At 45.0% G+C, this 21184-nt stretch overlaps 3 protein-coding genes across 5 annotated transcripts; 2 read left to right on the forward strand and 1 right to left on the reverse strand.

Annotated features, from left to right (window-relative positions):
- Positions 1-741: 741 nt before the first annotated feature.
- LOC103003537 (2'-5'-oligoadenylate synthase 1) lies at positions 742-9355 on the forward strand. Its single transcript, XM_057526686.1, is given in 5 exon segments — positions 742-1168; positions 2611-2912; positions 4393-4510; positions 7033-7265; positions 8091-9355. Coding segments are annotated over 5 exon segments (993 nt in total). The 5' UTR covers positions 742-988; the 3' UTR covers positions 8251-9355.
- On the reverse strand, positions 1390-1960 carry LOC103003252 (ATP synthase F(0) complex subunit C1, mitochondrial-like). Its single transcript, XM_057526685.1, has one exon. The coding sequence runs from the start codon at positions 1883-1885 to the stop codon at positions 1475-1477; it is 411 nt and encodes a 136-aa protein (XP_057382668.1). The 5' UTR covers positions 1886-1960; the 3' UTR covers positions 1390-1474.
- A 3564-nt stretch (positions 9356-12919) lies between the features above and the next one.
- LOC103002794 (2'-5'-oligoadenylate synthase 1-like) lies at positions 12920-20185 on the forward strand. Of its 3 annotated transcripts, none has more exons than XM_057526684.1 (7): positions 12920-13275; positions 14069-14357; positions 15591-15775; positions 16526-16758; positions 17910-18063; positions 19177-19341; positions 19483-20185. In XM_057526684.1, exons 1-6 carry the CDS (start codon positions 13096-13098, stop codon positions 19297-19299), a joined length of 1164 nt encoding a protein of 387 aa, XP_057382667.1. In that variant the 5' UTR covers positions 12920-13095; the 3' UTR covers positions 19300-19341; positions 19483-20185. The 3 variants fall into 3 exon arrangements, with proteins under 3 accessions (XP_057382667.1, XP_007170948.2, XP_007170947.2); XM_007170886.2 differs by having other exon boundaries at positions 19177-19323; XM_007170885.3 differs by having other exon boundaries at positions 12921-13275; positions 19177-19318.
- Positions 20186-21184: the final 999 nt, after the last annotated feature.

The following is a 21184-nucleotide window of genomic DNA, read 5'->3' on the forward strand; positions in this document are numbered from 1 at the left end:
TGAATGCATATATTAGAAGAGAAGAAACATCTAAACTCAAGAGATCGTGGAGCAACAGGTGAGACTATTCTGCAATGATTTCATAATTGGTGGAGACAACACATTTGGCAAACCCATAAAATGTACAACGTAGTGTGAACCCTAATGTAAACTTTGAACTTTATTTAATGATAACATATCAATATCAATTCATCTTGCAACAAATGTACCACACCAAATTTGATAATAGGGGAAACTATGGGTGGAAGGAGAGGGGACATAAGTGAACCCTGTACTTCAATTTTTCTTTAAACCCAAAACTTCTTTAGGAAATAAAGTCTATTAATCAAAAGGGGGGAAAGTATAGGACAATGTCATTTAGAAAAAAGAGATACATGGTTAGAGTTTGTGTGTACGTGTGTGTGCGTTAACCTAGAAAAAAATATCTGGAAAGATCTCCACCAAAATGTTTATAGATGTAGTCTTCGAAGTTTAGGATCCTGGATGGTCTTTATGCTCCCTGATTTTTCTGACATTTTTCTTTTTATAATATGCAGGTACTGCTGTAAAGATCGTAGGAGACCATAAACCAATTTTGTAGGTAACAAAAAAAGACAAAGGAAACCCCCCCAAAAGTTTTTACTTATGATTTCTCTTGGGTGAGGTACTAACCTGGGTTAAAAAGCAACATTTTCAGAACAGTCTGAAGAAAGGCCTGATGTTCTAGGGGGCTGGATAAAGGCAGAGCAAGTCTCAGAGAGCAGGGGAAAGAGCTGGGAGACACAGGGTCAAAGGGGTTTTTGATTTCTTAAAGGCAAAGAACAAGGGTATGGCTCCTCCCTTTCAAAGAAAGGAAACCAGTGACACTCCAGACTCAGGTCACAGCTCCACCCTTTCGAGAAAATGAAACTAACAGCCTCCTAGACCCAGGCAGCAGAAGAGGTAGAAGCTAACAGGGTTTGGCAGCCAACTCTGCCGCCTCTGGCTCTCCTGTCCCTGCCTGAGCATCATGAAGAAGCTCAGAAAGACCCGAGCCAACCAACTGGACAAGTTCATCGAAGACCGCCTCCTGCCAGACGAGGATTTCCGCACGCAGGTCAATGAAGCCATCCACATCATCTGCAGTTTCCTGAAGGAGAGGTGTTTCCAATCGGCCCCCTACCCTGTTCGGGTGTCCAAAGTTGTGAAGGTGAGTCCAGAACTGCCTGGCTGGGGAGAAGGAGGCCGGAAGAGCAAGCGTTTCCACAGAGACAGACAGAGAGCAAAAGGTTGAGGTCTCTGGGGCTGGTGGTTTCTGATTTATCCATGCCAAAACTATAACCACAGCTTGTGAAAGTAGCTTCTGGGGTGACGGCCTCCACCTGTAAGTTTTTTGTTTTGTTTTGTTTTGTTTTTAGAGAAACATTGTGTTTAGTGGTAAAGCTTAGCACACTCTAGCACCGGGCATGGCCTGGAGTCGAAGCAGCGGGGGTGGATAGGTGACCTCCATGGAGCTTCACATGGCAAAGAGGATGAGGAAGGCGACCATCAAACAGAAGAGTCCCATAGCCTCAGACAGGGCAAAGCCCAGAATGGCATAGGAGAAGAGCTGCTGCTTCAGAGACAGGTTCCTGGCATAGCCAGTGATCAAACTGCCGAACACTGTTCCAATGCCGGCCCCTGAACCAGCCACACCAACTGTGGCAGCCCCAGCACCAGTAAACTTGGCCGCTGTGTCAATGTCCCGGGAGACAACACTGGTCTGGAACTCCCGCCTGGCCACCTGGAGTGGGACACTGCTGTAAGAAGGCTGTTCAGATGGGATCTCTGGCCTACTCAGGAAGGAGGCAGACACAGGCCTACTCAGACCCCTGGTACAAGAGCAGATCAGAGCAGGAGGAATGAGTAGTGCCCCGGTGGTCTGCATTTTTTCGGTCTGCACTCCCACTGTCCTGCTGCCCCTGCTCAGAACACAGCGCTCGCCCGGCTCAAGGTGACTGACTCACCTGTAAGTTTTTAACAAATGCCCAGGTGAAGTTTATAAACCACCTATGTCACGTCCACTACAGAGATAGACAAACTGAAGCCCAGCTGTATCAACAATCTGCTAATCATCAACCAGGCTGGGGACTCACCATTCCTGCAGACTCATGAGCTGGTTAAGAGTATAAGCTTTGAAAGCAGATAGCACCTGCTGCTGTGAAATCTTGGGCAAGTCACTTAACCTCTCTGTGCCTCAATTTCATCATCCATAATTCCCAGTACTTTGCAGGGCTTGCAGGTCAAGTAAAATAAGCCATGGGCCAGTTTACAGTATTAATTATATAAGGTCAAAAAGAACAGGGAATAAAGAACACAGACCCTGTAAAAAGGCAACCAGGGTGTGAATTGCATCTCTGCCACCTACTAGCTGCATGATCGGGCTGATACATAATCTCTCTCAGCATCTGTTTCTCCATCTGGAAAATGAGAACAGATGATAATAGTAGCTAAATCATAGAGTTTTTGTGAGCATTCTAGGAGTTGACTGGTAATGCCTTCAGAACACTGAGTGGCTAGCACTCAGAATGTTAGTGATTGTTCTCAGCATTTTATTTAGGAAGGCTCTTCTCAGTGATAAATGTCAGTTCTCATCCTCATCACCTTTTTTAGGGTGGCTCCTCAGGCAAAGGCACAACCCTCAAGGGCCTATCAGATGCTGACCTTGTCATCTTCGTCACCAGTCTCACAAGTTTTCGGGAACAGCTTCAGCACCGAAGACAATTCATCGAGGAAATTAGGAAACAGCTGGAAGCTTGTCAAAGAGAGGAAATATTTGAAGTGGTGTTTGAGGTCCAGAAACACCGAAGGAAGAAGCCCCGTGCTCTCAGCTTCGTGCTCAGGTCCCCTCAGCTCCTCCAGGGGGTAAAGTTTGATGTCCTGCCTGCCTTTGATGCCCTGGGGGAGCACTCCCAGTCACAAGGTGTTTCAGCCTTTGTCCTATGTCAGGGCTTCTTCCTCTTTTTTTTTTTTTTTTCATGTTTCTGAGCAGAAATCTTCCTCAGTTCAAGAGTCTATTAAAACATAAACATCCCTTCAACATGGGGAGGCGATCTTAGTATCTCTCTCGGAGCAAGATAACTAGGGTCATATTCAGCCACCACAGTGACATTACACAACAAATTGGTACAATTTGGGGGTAAGACATTTCTTATACAACACCTGCTAGGCTTACTAGTTCTACTTATGGCAAATTGTATGAATCTTACCTTTCTATAAATGAGGCAGCAAAAGATGCACACTACTACATATAAAGTAGATCACCAACAAGGTTTTACTGAATAGCATAGGGAACTATATTCAATATCTTATAAATTTGTAACTGAATCACTTTGCTGGACACCTGAAAATAACACAATATTGTAAATCAACTATACTTCAATTAAAAACAAATAGATAAATCCCAAAAAAATGAAGCAGCATGTATCTGGTGTAAACACAGTATGTTAATTTCATCTTTTATCCAAAGCATAAGGAAATATCATCAAATTTATCTGAGGGTTGGAATCGGTAGACAATGTGCAGGAACACTGGGACAGGAAGCAGTACATCTCTGAGGCTCAGTTTCCACTGAGTACCTTCCATGTGCAAGGCACTGTTCTATGGCCATAAATGAGACAGAGAGGGAACCTCTCTCCTGGAGCCTGACAATAATAATTTAAATACCATAAATGAAAGGATAACTTGTTGTGACAAAAACTAAATATGGTGATTCAAAAGAGAATGATGGGGCTTAGAGGGCGTTTTTAGACAGGGCAACAAGGAAGGTGACCTCTGACCCGAGGCCCGAGGGATGAGAGGAAGCCAAACCTGGGAAGATCTGGGGCCTCCAGGAAGAGGAAACAGCAAGCGCAAAGGCCCTGAGACAGGAATGAGCTTGGCATATTTGAAGAAGTGAAATAACCAGGGGAGTAAGTAGCAAAGGGATCAAGGCAAGAGGTGAGATGGCAGAGGTGGCAGGAGACAGGTCACATCGAACCTCCTGGGCCACTGCGAGGACTTTGGATTTTATTCAGATGTCCTGGGAAGCAAGAAGTGGAAGGATCAGGTTTTAAAAGGCCTCTGTGGGTGCTGGGTAGAGAATGGGCTGTGGAGGATCCAGGAAGGAGGCTGCTGCCATCTCTGCTGTGTCCAGGTGAGAGATGATGCTGGCTTGGACGGGGTGGCGGCAGTGGAGATGGGAGCAGCGAGGACTGGGGATGGCCCTCAGGCCTCCTGGCTCTGGGCCTGCTGACCTTTCCACTGCCCGCCATGGTCAGTGAGCTTGTCTCCTCAGAGGGACTGAAAGAAACTCAGAGAAGAGCTGACATCTTCACATTATGGATTAATTCCCAACAGGTCAGTTGACCAGAGGCTACAGACCTGACCCTAAAGTCTACGTCCAGCTTATCCAAGAGTGTGAGTCCCTGGGGAGACAGGGCGAGTTCTCCCCCTGCTTCACGGAGCTGCAGCGAGCCTTCCTGAAGGAGCGTCCAACCAAGCTGAAGAGCCTCATCCGCCTTGTGAAGCACTGGTACCAAATGGTATAGATGTCCCATCTAGACAGAGAGCGGAGGAGGAGGATGAGGAGGGAGAGAAGGAAGAGAGTGAGAACAAGAGGTGGAGGGAGGGGTGGAATAGAGGGAGGGAAGGAGGAGGGAGAGGTGTGGGGAGGAAGCAAGGATGAGGCAGCGGGAGGGGGAAGAAGGAAAGGGAGGGGAGGGGAGAGGAGTGGGGAAGAGAAGAAAGAGGAGCGGGAGGAGGAGGAGGAGAGGAATCAGAAAGGATGGGGGAGGAAGGAGGGAGATGGACAGAGATGAATGGAGAGGAGGGAAAGAGCATGAAGGAGGGGAGAAGGCAGGGAACAAGGAGGGAGAGGATGAGAGGAAGAAGGTGGAAGAGTAGAGGTTGTGGGGAGGGGGGAAAGGAAAGGGAGAAGAAGGGTAGGGCCCGGGACAGGTGCCAGTGGACTCATGTATCTCATTCTTCCTGGTCTTCCCTTATCAGGAAATAACAACTCCACCCTTCCAGTTACTCTGGACAAAACCGTGGCTCTTTCTTATCTTTTTCACACACACACACACACACACACACACACACACACACACACACACACACACACACACACACACACATATCCAACCAGTCTGTAAATGGCTTGGTCCTGTATCTAAAATATACCCATTATCATCAGCCATCACCACCTCAGTCACTCCCACCCTGGTCCAAGTCACTTGGGAGGCTCACAGGATCTGCCCTCGACCTCTCTGAACCCCCATCTCTGCCCCCTCACCACTCCCCCAGGCCATGCTCTCCTCTTCATTAGTCCTCCAAGAGGGAAACTCTACTCCAGCCTCAGGGCCTTTGCATGAGCTTATTTGTTTATTGCCTGTCTCCCCACTAAAAATGTACATAAAAGAAGGGATTTGTATATTTTCTTCACTGCTGTATCCCCAGAACCTAGAATAGTGCCTGGCACATAATAGGTTCTCAGTAAGTAATTACTCAATAAATTAATGAGTGCTAACACCCCCACCCCCCAACACACTCTTCTGTTCACTTCCTAGCTGTCTGAATTTGGGCAAATGAATTAACATCTTGTCCCGCCCGTTTTCTCACTTGCAAATAGTAACATGGCACAGCAGTAGTAAATCACATACCACAGTGATGCGCATGTAGATTGCTTTGGGTACTATGCACATTGTAACAATATTAATTCCTTGAATCCATGAGCATGGTATATCTTTCCTTTTATTTTTGTTATCTTCAGTTTCTCTCATCAAAGTCTTATATACTTCAGGGTACAGGTCTTTCACATTTATGGTTAAGTTATTCCTAGTTTTTTTCTTCTTTTTGATGCAATTGTAAATGAGATTGTTTTAAAATTTCTCTTTCTGATAGTTTGTTATTCATGTATAGAAATGCAACAGATTTCTGTATATTGTTTTTGTGTCCTGCAATATTCCTGTATTCAGTTTTTAGTTCTAAAAGTTTTTTGGTGGCGTCTTTAGGGTTTTCTATGTATAGTATGATGTCACCTGCAAATAGCAATAGTGTAACTTCTTCTGTTTTAATTTGGATGCATTTTGTTTCTTTTTTTAATGTTTTTTTAAAGTTTATTTATTTTATTTATTTATTTTTGGATCTGTTGGGTCTTTGTTGCTGCGCGTGGGCTTTCCCTAGTTGCAGCGAGCGGGGGCTACTCTTCCTTGCAGTTCACGGGCTTCTTATTGCGGTGGCTTCTCTTGTTGCGGAGCACGGGCTGTCGGCCCGTGGGCTTCAGTAGTTGCAGCACGCAGGCTCAGTAGTTGTGGTGCATGGGGCGGGCTTAGTCACTCCGCGGCATGTGGGATCTTCCCGGAGCAGGGCTCGAACCCGTGTCACCTGCATTGGCAGGCAGATTCTTAACCACTGCGCCACCAGGGAAGTCCTTGCATTTTGTTTCTTTTTCATGCCTGATTGCCATGGACGGACTTCCAATACTATGTTGAATATATGTGGGGAGAGTGGGCATATATGTCTTGTTCCTGATCTTAAAGGAAAAGCTTTCAGCCTTCACCATTGAGTATGGTTTAGCTGTGGGTTGGTCGTATAGGGCCTATATTGAGTTATGTTCTCTCCATACCCACCTTGTTAAGAGTTTGTATCACAGATGGCTGTTGAATTTTCTCAAATGTTTTTTCTGTATCTGTGGAAATGGTCATATGCTTTTTATCCTTCGTTTTGTTAATGCAAATGTATCACGTTGATTGATTTGTGGATACAGAAGCATCCTTGAATCGGTGGAATATATCCAACTTGATCATGGTGTATGATCTTTTAATATATTGTTGAATTTGCTTTGCTAATATTTTGTGGAGGATTTTTGCATCTATGATCATCAGGCCTATAATTTTCTTTTTTTGTAATATCTTTGTCTGGTTTTGGTGTAGAATGAGTTTGGAACCATCTCTTAATCCACAATTTTCTGGAATAGTTTGAGAAGAATAGGCATTAACTCTTCTTCACATAAAAGCTGAACAAACTCATTTTCCTAATTTTTTTTCCTCTTCTCAGTGTAGGATGAGACGTGGGAAAAAACTGCCCCCACAATATGCCCTGGAGCTCCTGACAGTCTATGCTTGGGAGCAAGGAAGCATGGAAACAGAATTCAGCACAGCTCAGGGATTTCGGACTGTTTTGGAATTAGTCCTGAAGCACCAGCATCTCTGCATCTACTGGGAAAAGTATTATGACTTTAAAAACCCTATTATTGGACAATACCTGAAAAGGCAACTTGCAAAACCCAGGTACTCTATCCCCACATGGCTTAGCTCCCCACATAAATGAACCCATGATTACAGCTGTGGCACCTTGGAAATGTAGGAAGTGGGAGGGATCCATATTTATTGATCATCATCTATTGTCAATCATTGTGCTGGGCACTTTACTCCTACCATCTGATTTAAATAATAAATTTAAATAATAACCTCCAATCCAGTGAGGCAGGCACTATGCTAACCATTCTACAGATGACTGAGGTTTGGAGAAATAAGAGCTTGTCCAAACCTTAACAGAAAATGAGTGAAATAGCTGAAATTTGACTCAAATAACAATAGCTACAGCAACAATAATGACTGCTCCCAGGAAGTAAGAGCTTGCTGTAAGACTAACACACTCGAACAGAATAGTAAAATTTTGGTTATTAAAACTGACATGTATGGACCCCTTATTATGTTCCAGTTACTGTTCTGAGCACTTCACATGCTTGTCTAGATCCTCATACAACATCCTTTGACGTAGGGTTATTCAAATCTCCCCATTTCACTGATAAGGATACTGAGGATTAGAGATTCAGGTGACCTGCCCAAGGACACACCACTAATAAAGAGCAGAGGTAAGATTCAAACCCAGGTCTATCAAGGCCCAAATGCAAGCCTCCTTCTCCTTGTGTTCAATGCCCACCGTAGGGGAGGGCACTCAGGTCACACCCCAGGGAGCAGTGCCCTCCTGGGCCCCTCCTGCTGCCCTGAGTCCCAGTCTGCCCAAGTTGGTATTTTGCTCTGCCAGGAGCTCTAGGCCCCCTCAACACAGCCCACATACTCACCTGCCCCTCTCTAACTGTTGCTTTTCAGACCTGTGATTCTGGACCCAGCTGACCCTACTGGAAATGTGGCTGGTAAAGACCCATATAGCTGGCAGCTACTGGCACAAGAGGTTAGAGTCTGGCTGGGGTACTCATGCTGTAAGAATTGGGATGGGTCTCCAGTCAGCACCTGGAAGGTGCCGGTGTGACCTCCTGATTCCCTCATGTGACCTGATATTAATGGCACGTTGAAAGAACAACTTCTAGAAATACTGCATTAAATCAAATTGAATTTCATCTCTGTCTTTGTACTCTTTTACTGTGGTTACTAGAAAATGTAAAATTACACATATGTTCTGCCCCAGAATGAATCACTGGATTAGACAATAGGCTTACCAACTCACATTGTCACCCCGTCTTGGTACCAAAAACAACATTGCATTTACAGAAGTCCATTCAATAAAAACTCCCTTAAGGATGCACAAAAGATCAAGCATGTTCTTACCACCTGAGTCACTGGTCACGTGTGTGGCTGCAAAACAGTCTTTGGCTTCTCCATATTACTGTTCCTCCTTTGAGTCCTCCAGCATCCCTGTGAGATGGTTCTTATTCTTGTTGTCATAATAATACACTGAGATTTGGGCACTTGCTCAAGTCACCAAACATTCCAGCAGCATTTGTTGAAGGGACCATCCTTTCCCCACTGTTCTGTAAAAGCCACCTCTAACATATGTCCAGAGCCCGTCTGTGTGTGAGTCTGTGTAGTTCCATTGGTCAACTTTGGCATCCTTGAGTTAATACTACCTTGACTAATTACTCTAGCCTGGTGTTAATTCTTAATATCTTGTAGAAAACTCCGTTCTTATCCAAACCAATGTCTTCTCTTGGCTCTATTTCTATGTTAATATTATACTCCATTTGTGAAATTTCACCCAAAATACGGGGAGGCATTTGATTAGAATTCCATAAATTAGTTCAGGGAAGATGACATCTATTGAGAATCCCAATCCACAAACTTGGAGCTTCTTTCCATTAATTTTCCTCTTCTTGAATTACTCTGTAACTATGTTTTATAGTTTTTCCCTGCATTGGTCTTAAGTGTTTTGTCATATCATTCCTAGATACTTGTTTTTATGTTATTGTACTTAGTAGGTTTTCTTTAATTTCATTTTGTAATGGTTGGTTTCATGAAGACCTAAATGTTTTCAGTGGGTATATTCGATTAAAGCATGGTGAGTGAGCTTTGTACTTTTCTGAATTTTGCGATTTTTGTTTTGCTGTAAATTTGTACTGCTTGAATGACCACAAGAAACAATAAAGCCTTTTCTTTCAAAACCTTTTGTGATAAGTATTTGTCAGCTGAGCTCTGATAGTTTGGGCAAAGCTGGCAGACCCAGGTGACAGAAAGCTCAAGGGTGCTGCAGTTTGGAGCTGCTGGTTCAGGTACAAGTTCATGAGGTTCAGAAACAGAGGAGCAAGTGTGTAAGGGATGACGGAAATGTTCTCATGAAATTTGAAGCAACCGAGTCATAAATTCCTGACTGCCCAGAGCTGAGTCCCCACTCTGGGCAACTTCCTGCTGAGGAAATGAAACTGGGAAGAACTAAGGTTGAATCAACAGAGATGAGGGTGGAGTTCTCTGAGCCGCCCTGGGCACTCAGCATCGTGGCCAGGTGCCCCAGCCCCACCAGGGGGTGCAGTTATTTTTTTCATTATTATTAACTTTTATCGGAGTGTAGTTGCTTTACAGTTTGTGTAGGGTGCAGTTTGATGTACTGCCTGCCTTCCACCCTCCCAGCCACATGGGGTTTCAGTCTTTGTCCTGTATCAGGGCTTCTTTCTCTCTCTGTTCATATTTCTGAGCAGACGCCCCCCACAGTTTGAGAGTCTTACCAAAATAAGGTGTCCCTAAAAAATGGGGAGGAGATCACATTGGGTGGGCCAAAAAGTACCTTCGGTTTTCAAGTAAAAATAAAAGACCCATTTTTCATTTTTACCAAGAACTTTATTGAACAACGTAATCACCCTTTTGTTCCACTACCTTCTGCCATTTTTCAGGCAACTTCATAATTCCATCTTTCCAAAACTTTTTATCTTTTTGAGCAAAGAACTGTTCCAGGTGCCTTTTACAGTCTTCCAGGGAATTGAAATTTTTTCCATTAAGAGAATTTTGTAAAGACCGAAATAAATGGAAATCCGAAGGTGCAATATTTGGTGAATATGGCGGATGGATCAGAGCTTCCCAGCCAAGCTGTAACAGTTTTTGCCTGGTCATCAAAGAAACATGCGGTCTTGTGTTACCCTCATGGAAGATTATGCGTTTTCTGTTGACTAATTCTGGACGCTTTTCATCGAGCGCCGCTTTCAGTTGGTCTAATTGGGAGCAGTACTTGTTGGAATTAATTGTTTGGTTTTCAAGAAGGAGCTCATAATAGAGGACTCCCAATCCCACCATTTACTCAACATCACCTTCCTTGGATGAAGACGGGCCTTTGGTGTGGTTGGTGGTGGTTCATTTCACTTGCCCCACGATCTCTTCCATTCCACATTATACAGTATCCACTTTTCATTGCCTGTCACAATTTGTTTTTAAAATGGAACGTTTTCAGTACGTTTCAGTAGAGAATCACATGCGGAAATATGGTCAAGAAGGTTTTTTTCACATAACTTATGTGGAATCCAAATATCAAAGTGATTCACATAACCAAGCTGGTGCAAATGATTTTCAGCACTTGATTTGGATATTTTGAGTGTGTCAGCTATCTCCCACATGGTATAACGTTGATTGTTCTCAATTATTGTTTCGATTTGATCGCTATCAACTTCAACTGGTCTACCCGACCGTGGAACATCGTCCAGCGAGAAATCTCCAGCACAAAACTTAGCAAACCACTTTTGACACGTTTGATCAGTCACAGCACCTTCTCCATACACTGTACCAATCTTTTCTTGTGTTTCAGTTGCGTTTTTACCTTTCTTGAAATAATAAAGCATAATATGCGGAAAATGTTGTTTTTTTCTTCCATCTTCAATATTAAAATGGCTACAAAAAATTCACCAATTTTGATGTCTTTTTTTAAATACACGCTGATATGACAGCTGTCACATACAATCTAACAAAATTGTTTGGAATGAAGTTAAAGCCAACTAAGTGCTGCTAGAGCCATCGTACGGAAAAAACCGAATGAAACTTTTGGCCCACCCAGTAGTATCTCTCCTGGGGCAGTCCTGATTAAACCATGCAAGCAACAGTAAACAGCAAACTGGCACAATTTGGGGCCAAGACATTTCTTATGGAACCCCTACCAGGCTTACTTGTTTGATTTATGGCAAAGTGTGTGAACTTTACTTTTCTAACAATGGGCCAGCATAGATCTGTCCTCTGCAGTTGGGGATCTGAGAGGAGCACTTTTGTGGAGTCTGCTACATAGGAAGTGCTCAGTTAATACCTGCCATTATGGTTATAAATAATTACCATCGCTATCTTACTCATGGCAAAGAGTGTTTATTAATGATCTCTCCAGTCTGGGAGACACTCCCTCCCATCCCCTGCTCCCACACCGCCTCTGATAATAGAATGCAATGCTTCCCTTAAGGTCATGGCTAAAAACTCAGGCCAGTGTGGACTTTGCTCCAGATTCTCTTCGAATGAAGAATTCTTAACAAAAGAATACGCATGTCAGGGATAAGTCTGATTTTTCATAATTTGGTGTAATTTTCTCATACGATGCAATAGAGAACATTAGCTCCTGGGCTCCTGTCCTGCACTCCCATAAATCCCAGCCACATGCAAATTGCTTTTCTTAAATAACTCTCCCCACCACCCCATCTACCCAACCCTCCAGAAGTAGAGTTAACAGCAACCACCAGTGAAACAGCTGCCCTGGTGACCATTGTGAAAATGGGAACAGGAAACCATTTAAGACCCAATGAAGATTTTTAAAGTCAGAATTGCCCTTTATTTTTTTTTTAAGATTTTTTTTTGATGTGGACCATTTTTAAAGTCTTTATTGAATTTGTTACAATACTGCTTCTGTTTTTATGTTTTGGTTTTTTGGCCCCGAGGCATGAGGGATCTTAGCTCCGCGACCAGGGATCGAACCCACATCCCCTACACTGGAAGGCAAAGTCTTAACCACTGGACCGCCAGGTAAGTCCCTGCCCTTTATTTATGCTCAGCATTTGATACCTTTCAAATCCCCTTTTGTGTCTCTTCTTTCAGATTATCCTCAGAAGCAGTTCTGTGAGTGAGAAAGAAAAGTTTGCCCTCTCTACAGATTGGGACATTGAGGCATGCCCAGTTACACGCGTGTTCAAAGATGCACAGCTAGAGACAGCTCGCAATTTTTCTGTCGACTTAAAAATGCCTTAAGAAATAAAGTCTATTAATCAAAAAGTAAAATCATTATAGTCATGCCATTAAAAAAGAGAGAGAGAGACAAATTATGTTTGTGTGTATGTGTGTGTTAACCTAGAAAAACATCTGAAAAGATCTGCACCAAAGTAGTTATAGTTGTAGTCTTTGAGGTTTAGGATCAGGGATGGACTTTATGCTTCTGGATTTTTCTGACCATTTCTGTTTGCAATATACATGTACTGCTGCAAAGATCACAGGAGACTATAAAACAATTTTGTCAGCAACGAAAAAAGAGGAAAAGGAAACCAAAAGTGTGTTTTTACTCATGATTACTCTTGGGTGAAGTACTAACCTGGGTTAAAAAGTACCTTTTCAGAGTACAGTCTGAAGAAAGACCGGATGTTCTAGGTTGCCTGTTAAAGGCAGGGAGTAATTCTGGGATACTGGAGGAAAGAGCTGGGAGAACGAACAGGGTTCAGAATCAAAGGAATGTTGGATTTGCTGAGAGACAAAGACTCAGGGCAAAGCCCCTCCCTTCCAAGGAAACGAAACCAACAGCAGCCCAGACTCAGGGCACAGCTCCTCCCTTCCAGCGAAATGAAACTAACAGCCTCCTGGACCCAGGCAGCAGAAGAGATAGAAGCTAAAAGGTTTTCCCCGCCAGCTCTGCCCCTTCTGGCTCTCCCGTCCCAGCGTCATGATGGAGCTCAGTGATACCCCGGCCAGGTTTCTAGACAAGTTCATCGAAGACCACCTCCTGCCAGACGAGGATTTCCGCACACAGGTCAATGAAGCCATCCACATCATCTGCAGTTTCCTGAAGGAGAGGTGTTTCCGATGGGCCTCCCACCCTGTTCGGGTGTCCAAAGTTGTGAAGGTGAGTCCAGAACTGCCTGGCTGGGGAGAAGGAGGCCGGAAGAGCAAGCGTTTCCACAGAGACAGACAGAGAGCAAAAGGTTGAGGTCTCTGGGGCTGGTGGTTTCTGATTTATCCATGCCAAAACTATAACCACAGCTTGTGAAAATAGCTTTTGGGGTGAGGGCCTCCATCTATAAGCTTTTAACAAATGCCCAGGTGAAGTTTATAAACCACCTATGTCATGTCTGCCACAGAGATAGACAAACTGAAGCCCAGCAGTATCAACAATCCGCTAATCATTGACCAGGCTGGGAACTCACCATTCCTGCAGACTCATGAGCTGGTTAAGAGTATAAGTTTTGAAAGCAGATAGCACCTGCTGCTGTGAAATCTTGGGCAAGTCACTTAACCTCTCTGTGCCTCAATTTCATCATCCATAATTCCCAGTACTTTGCAGGGCTTGCAGATCAAGTAAAATAAGCCATGGGCCAGTTTACAGTATTAATCATATAAGGTCGTAAAGAACAGGGAGTAAAGAACACAGACTGAATTGCATCTCTGCCACCTACCAGCTGTGTGATTGGGCTGATACATAATCTCTCTCAGCATCTGTTTCCCCATCTGGAAAATGGGAACAGATAATAATAGTAGCTAAATCACAGAGTTCTTGTGAGCATTCTAGGAGTTAAGACTGGTAATGCCTTCAGAACAGTGGCTAGTACTCAAAATGTTAGTGATTGTTCTCAGCATTTTATTTAGGGAGGCTCTTCTCAATGATAAATGTCAGTTCTCATTCTCATCACCATTTTTAGGGTGGCTCCTCAGGCAAAGGCACGACCCTCAGGGGCCGATCAGATGCTGACCTCGTCGTCTTCCTCACCAATCTTAAAAGTTTTCAGGAACAACTTGAGCGCCGAGGAGAATTCATCGAGGAAATTAGGAGACAGCTGGAAGCCTGTCAAAGGGAGGAAACATTTGAAGTGAAGTTTGAAGTCCAGAAACAGCAATGGAAGAATCCCCGTGCTCTCAGCTTCGTGCTTAGATCCCCTCAGCTCCACGAGTGGGTGGAGTTTGATGTCCTGCCCGCTTTTGATGCCCTGGGTGAGCACTGTCAGCCACGAGGTGTTTCAGCCTTTGTCCTATGTCAGGGCTTCTTCTGCTCTCTTTGCATGTTTCTGAGCAGAAATCTCTCTCACTTTGAGAGTCTTATTAAACAGGGCATCCCTTCAAGTGGGGAGGAGATCCTAGCATCTCTTCTGGGGCAAGAATGTTTAGGGTCACACTCAGCCACTGCAGTGACATTAACAACAAATTGGTACAATTTGGGAGCAGTATATTTTTATAGAACACCTGCCAAGCTTACTAGTTTTACTCTTGGCAAAGTGTGTGAATCTTCTCTTTCTAAAAACGAGGCAGCGTATATCTGGTGTAAACAGAGTATGTTAATTTCATCTTTTATCCAAAGCATAAGGAAATATCATCAAATTTGTCTGAGGGTTGGAATCGGTAGACAATGTGCAGGAACACTGGGACAGGAAGCAGTACATCTCTGAGGCTCAGTTTCCACTGAGTACCTTCCATGTGCAAGGCACTGTTCTATGGCCATAAATGAGACAGAGAGGGAACCTCTCTCCTGGAGCCTGACAATAATAATTTAAATACCATAAATGAAAGGATAACTTGTTGTGACAAAAACTAAATATGGTGATTCAAAAGAGAATGATGGGGCTTAGAGGGCGTTTTTAGACAGGGCAACAAGGAAGGTGACCTCTGACCCGAGGCCCGAGGGATGAGAGGAAGCCAAACCTGGGAAGATCTGGGGCCTCCAGGAAGAGGAAACAGCAAGCGCAAAGGCCCTGAGACAGGAATGAGCTTGGCATATTTGAAGAAGTGAAATAACCAGGGGAGTAAGTAGCAAAGGGATCAAGGCAAGAGGTGAGATGGCAGAGGTGGCAGGAGACAGGTCACACCGAACCTCCTGGGCCACTGCGAGGACTTTGGATTTTATTCAGATGTCCTGGGAAGCAAGAAGTGGAAGGATCAGGTTTTAAAAGGCCTCTGTGGGCGCTGGGTGGAGAATGGGCTGTGGAGGATCCAGGAAGGAGGCTGCTGCCATCTCTGCTGTGTCCAGGTGAGAGATGATGCTGGCTTGGACGGGGTGGCGGCAGTGGAGATGGGAGCAGCGAGGACTGGGGATGGCCCTCAGGCCTCCTGGCTCTGGGCCTGCTGACCTTTCCACTGCCCCCCATGGTCAGTGAGCTTGTCTCCTCAGAGGGACTGAAAGAAACTCAGAGAAGAGCTGACATCTTCACATTATGGATTAATTCCCAACAGGTCAGTTGACCAGAGGCTACAGACCTGACCCTAAAGTCTACGTCCAGCTTATCCGAGAGTGCGAGTTCCTGGGGAGAGAGGGCGAGTTCTCCCCCTGCTTCACGGAGCTGCAGCGAGCCTTCCTGAAGGAGCGTCCAACCAAGCTGAAGAGCCTCATCCGCCTTGTGAAGCACTGGTACCAAATGGTATGGCATGTCCCATCTAGACAGAGAGCGGAGGAGGAGGAGGGAGGGAAGGAAGAGAGTGAGGACATGAGGAGGAGGGAGGGGTGGAATAGAGCGGAAAGTTTTGTGGACTTATTACTATTTTATTTTTTGTTTTTGTTAGTCATCACTCTGGGTGTCTTGTTTCTTTGTGTGCCTGGATACTTATGTGATGGTCATTGTACATGAAAATTATCTGTGAAAGAGTTGGAGACTTTGGATTAAATATCTTCCTCCAGAAAAAAACAAAAAAAATTCTTTGCTTCTTTAGGCTCTTAGGAACACTACAAGTCCTTCCTCTCAGTTAATTTTCCTAGTATCCTTCTGAGGAAGGTGCAATTATTACCATTCACTTGGCAAATGAGAAAAAATAAGGCTCCAAGAGTCTACACTGTCTGCTCAAATCAGATAATGGTAGAACCAGGATTCAAACCCACATCAGTCAGAATCCAGAGCTCAAACCTTTAACCAGGGGTCAATAAACTTTCCATAAAGGGCAAGTTAGCAAATATTTTAGACTTTATAAGTCACACGGTCTCTGTCACAAATACTCAACAATGCCTTTGTAGCATGAATGCCACCATAAACTACACATAAATGAATAGGTGCGGATTTGCTCTCAGAAAACTTTATACACAAAAACAAGTGGCAGGCTGAATTTGGTCCATGAGAAATGTGCTTTACACGAAAGCTAGAGAAACCCACTTTTCTGATTGTTTTTCCTCTACTCAGTGTAAGGAGAAGCTTGGGAAGCCACTGCCCCCACAGTATGCCCTGGAGCTCCTGACAGTCTATGCTTGGGAGCAAGGAAGCATGGAAACAAGATTCAGCACAGCTCAGGGATTTCAGACTGTCTTGGAATTAGTCCTGAAGCATCAGAAGCTTTGCATCTACTGGAAAAAGTATTACAACTTTGAAAACCCTATTATTGGACAATACCTGTCAAGGCAACTTGTAAAACCCAGGTACTCTATCCCCACATGGCTTAGCTCCCCACATAAATGAACCCGTGATTACAGCTGTGACACCTTGGAAATGTAAGAAGTGGGAGAGTTCCACATTTATCGATCATCTTCTGGTGCTAATGATTCTGCTGGGCACTTGACTACTACCATCTAATTTTTTTTAAGCATTTAAAAAAATATATTTATTTATATATTTATTTTTGGCTGCTTTGTGTCTTTGTTGCTGCGTGCAGGCTTTCTCTACCTGCATCGAGCAAGGGCTACTCTTTGTTGAAGTGCACAGGCTTCTCATTGCTCCTTCTCAAGGTGGCTCCTCTTGTTGCAGAGAACAGGCTCTAGAGCGCAGGCTCAGTAGTTGTGGCACACGGGCTTAGTTGCTCTGCAGCATGTGGGATCTTCCCGGACCAGGGATCAAACCCATGTCCCCTGAATTGGCAGGTGGATTCTTAACCACTGCGCCACCAGGGAAGCCCTTCCATCTAATTTTAAAAACAATGTGCAAGCAACCCTGTGAGGCAGGCACTATGCTACCTGCTTTACAGATGACTAAACCAAGATTCTGAAAGGTAAAGAGCTTGTCCAAACCTTAACAAAAAATGAGTGAAACAGCTGAAATTTCAACTAAAATAACAACAGCTGCAACAATAATAATTGCTCCCAGGAACTAAGAGCTTGCTATAAGACTAACACACTCTAATAGCATAGTAAAAATTATGATTATTGTAACTGCCATGTATTGACCCCTTATTATGTCCCAATTACTGTGCTGAGCATTTCACATGCTTGTCTAGATCCTCATACAACATCCTTGGAGGTAGGGATGTTCAATTCTCCCCATTTCACAGATGAGGATACTGAGGATTAGAGAGGTCAAAAGACCTGCCCAAGGTCACACCCCTAATAAAGGTCAGAGGTAAGATTCAAACCGAAGTCTATCAAAGCCCAAATGCAAGGCTCCTCCTTCTCCTCACTGTTCTCCATAGGGCAGGGCACCCAGGACACACCCCAGGGAGCAGTGCCCTGCTGGTCCCCTCCTGCTGCCCTGAGTCCCAGCCTGTGCCAGGCTGGTACTTTTCTCTTCCAGGAGCATCTAGACCCCCCAGACATAGCCCAGCTTCTCACCTATTCTCTCTCTAAATATTGCTCTTCAGGCCTGTGATTCTGGACCCGGCTGAACCTACAGGAAACGTTGGTGGTGGAGACCCATATAGCTGGCAGCGGCTGGCACAAGAGGCTAGAGCCTGGCTGAGTTACCCATGCTTTGAGAAATCGGACGGGTCTCCAGTAGGCTCCTGGGCTGTGTCGGTGAGACCTTCTGCTTCTTCCCTGCCGTCCTTCCCCCACCCCCTCCACACAGCATGGGGCAGGTAGATAGAGACCATTCTTTCCTAAGAAATTGCCTCTTGCTAGAGGTCACTCACATTCAGATAGTGTCAGGCTGTGCTCTCTATTTTACAAGGCATTTTGGCCCCATACAGAGAGTTCCTGGACTTCTCACATCCCTCATCCAGAGTTCATTCTTTAATTTATGCCTCCTTGTCCGGAAGTAACTTTTTTAACAGCTCCAGTTGACTCATTCCACTAAGAAGAAAAATAAACAATAACAACCACCACTTAATAAATACCTGCTTTGGGCTAAGGTTCTGTTCTAAACCCCTTAAATTTCATTATTTCATTAAATCCTCACAACACCCCATGAGATATGTTTTCTACGCCCATCTTACAGATGAGGAAAGGAAGCTCGGAGAGGTGAAGTCACCTGCTCAAGGCCATTCAGCCAGGGAGTGGTGGAGCTGGGGTTCTAACTTGGTAGACTCCAACGCCAGTGTTTACTCCACTGAGCTAAACATCCTGCCTTGTATCCCCTCCCCCCTCAATATCATGTGACAAATGAGCGACTCAGAGCAGCTGAGGAGGTGGGCATGTCACCCAGCTAAGTAGGGGATGAGGGCCTGATCTTTCCACTCCAAGAGTAGAGATCTTTCTCATGCTGGGGTGGGGAGGGTTGATGATGCCATAGATGGGTTTCCTAGGAAACAGACTCTGGGATGAAGTTTACGTGCAGGATGTTTCAGGGGAGGACCATTGGATCCAACACCTGTGTAAAGGAGGGGAATTAAGCGGGTACCAGCACAGGGAGAGGTGCAGCTGGGGAGCCCTGGAGCTTCAACGGCCTTCAGAGTTGTCCTGCAGAAGACTGAGGTGGCAGGTCTTTATACCCTAACATGGATCAGCCACTGAATGGACAACTCAGGAGGGGGTGTGGCCTTCCTCAAAGGGGATCCAGGTAGCACATCACAGTGTCCACCTGTCCACCGTAAATGTTCACTGAGACCCAGTGCCAAGGTGGGAGGCCCAGCTCTCCAGTGTGATGATGTGCTTTACCCTCCAATGTGACCATGTGCTTCACCCTTTCAGCCCCAAGACCTGACGTACGAGGCCTATGGTTTTAGACAGAGCTGTGGAACCTCTCCGAGACGCAGACTCCAGGGAGGGGCCCCTCCCCAGGTGGAAGAGGATTGGACATGTGCCATCCTCTGAATGCCAGAATCTCTTACAGGCAAGGTCTCCAGAGCCATCCGGGTCAGCCCCCCTCATTTCTAGGGGCGGGGTGGGGGGCCTCGATCCCGAGAGGGCCATGAGTTGGTGTCAGACCTGGGACCAGAATCCAGGTCTCCTGACCTCCATCCTTCCCGCCATTCTATGCTCTCTCTTCTTTCACAGATAGCATTTTCCGACAGCTCCCTCCCCACCAGAGCCTGTTCTCCGACAATATCCTCTGAGAGACAGCAGGAGAGACTCAGACAAAAGAGAGGAATCCCAGTCTTCACGCTCTTCTCTGTACCTGGTGGGAGGGTTGTGGTCCAATTTATTGTCAATAACAACAAAAATAGTAGCAAATACCATTTGTTGGGTGTTAATTAACCACAAGGCACAGAGCCAAGAAGTATATCTGCATATTATATGTGTGTGTGTATGTATGTGTGCGTATTCGTTGATTCAACTTAAAATATTAATTGAGCACCTGCTTTGTGCCAAGCATCGTTCTGGGCACTGGAACATAGCAATGAGCAAAGCAGACAAAAATCCCTGCCTCATGGAGCTGACATTTTGTGGAATATTCTACTGTTGGATAGACTAGGATCCTTCCAATTTTCAATTACAGGTAATCCTGAGACAAACATCTTTGGTTCATCTTTTGTCCACATCTCTGATTATTTATCCAGGAAAAGTTTTAGAACTGCCCTGTGTAATACAGTAGTCACTATTGAGCACTTGAAATGTAGCTGGACCCAATCGAGATGTGCTTATCTTTATACTTTTTTGAATTTTCAGATTTTATTAATTTTTGGCCATAAGTTTGTACTGTTTGTATGACCACAAGAAACAATAAAGCAATGTTTCTTGCACAAAAAATTTTAATAAATATTTCTCTGAGCTGAGCTCTGATAGTTTTTGCAAAGCCGGCCGGCCCAGGTTATAGAAAAGTCTGGGGTACTGGTATTGGGAGCTGTTGGTTCAAGTCCAAATTCATGAGATTTGGAAACAGAGGAGCAACTCTGTAAGGGATGACGGAAATGCTGGAATGAAAATTGGAGCACCGGAGTCATAAATTTTTGATTCCCTGCAGAGAAAGCCCCATTCTGGGCAATTCCTTCCGGGGAAACAAAAACCGGCAGATCTAATGTTTAGCCAAAGGAGATAAGGGTGGAGTCCCTCCCTGCACCCCCATTTGAGGAACCACCTTGCTGTAGCCCATAGCAGCTGCACCATTTACATCCCCTTCAGCAATAGATGGGGGTTTCAGTCTCTCCACATCTTGGCCAACACTTTGTAATTATTCATCATTTTGATTATTGCCATACTAGTTGGTGTAAAAGAGTTATGTACTCTCAAAATAATCGGGCCTGCTAAGCAAGGTCACGACCCTACTTGGGAAAGAATGGGACCCTGACACATAGACTGCGGACATAAGAGTGGAAGCCCCTGAAAATCTTGAATCCCCAGACTCCTCTGAACCTGGGGCTCAGAAATGTCCCATCTACCCCTTCTGTTAAAAGCTAGCACCTCGGGCTTCCCTGGTGGCGCAGTGGTTGAGAATCTGCCTGCTAATGCAGGGGACACGGGTTCGAGCCCTGGTCTGGGAAGATCCCACATGCCACGGAGCAGCTGGGCCCGTGAGCCACAGCTGCTGAGCCTGCGCGTCTGGAGCCTGTGCCCCGCAACGGGAGGGGCCGCGATAGTGAAAGGCCCGCGCACCGCGATGAAGAGCGGTCCCCGCACCGCGATGAAGAGTGGCCCCCACTTGCCGCAACTAGAGAAAGCCCTCGCACGAACCGAAGACCCAGCACAGCCAAAAATAAATAAATAAATAAATAAATAAATAAAAATTTAAAAAAAAAAAAAAAAAAAGCTAGCACCTCCC

Source organism: Balaenoptera acutorostrata, chromosome 13 (genome assembly GCF_949987535.1).
Source record: "Balaenoptera acutorostrata chromosome 13, mBalAcu1.1, whole genome shotgun sequence".
NCBI lineage: Eukaryota > Metazoa > Chordata > Mammalia > Artiodactyla > Balaenopteridae > Balaenoptera > Balaenoptera acutorostrata.

Bases quoted from the DNA above. Each gene is read 5' to 3' on its own strand.
- LOC103003252 (XM_057526685.1), bottom strand. From the start codon at position 1,885: ATGCAGACCACCGGGGCACTACTCATTCCTCCTGCTCTGATCTGCTCT.
- LOC103002794 (XM_057526684.1), top strand. From the start codon at position 13,096: ATGATGGAGCTCAGTGATACCCCGGCCAGGTTTCTAGACAAGTTCATC. The intron at 13,276-14,068 runs GTGAGTCCAGAA...CACCATTTTTAG, and splicing joins GGGTGTCCAAAGTTGTGAAG to GGTGGCTCCTCAGGCAAAGG. The intron at 16,759-17,909 runs GTACTCTATCCC...ATTGCTCTTCAG, and splicing joins AGGCAACTTGTAAAACCCAG to GCCTGTGATTCTGGACCCGG.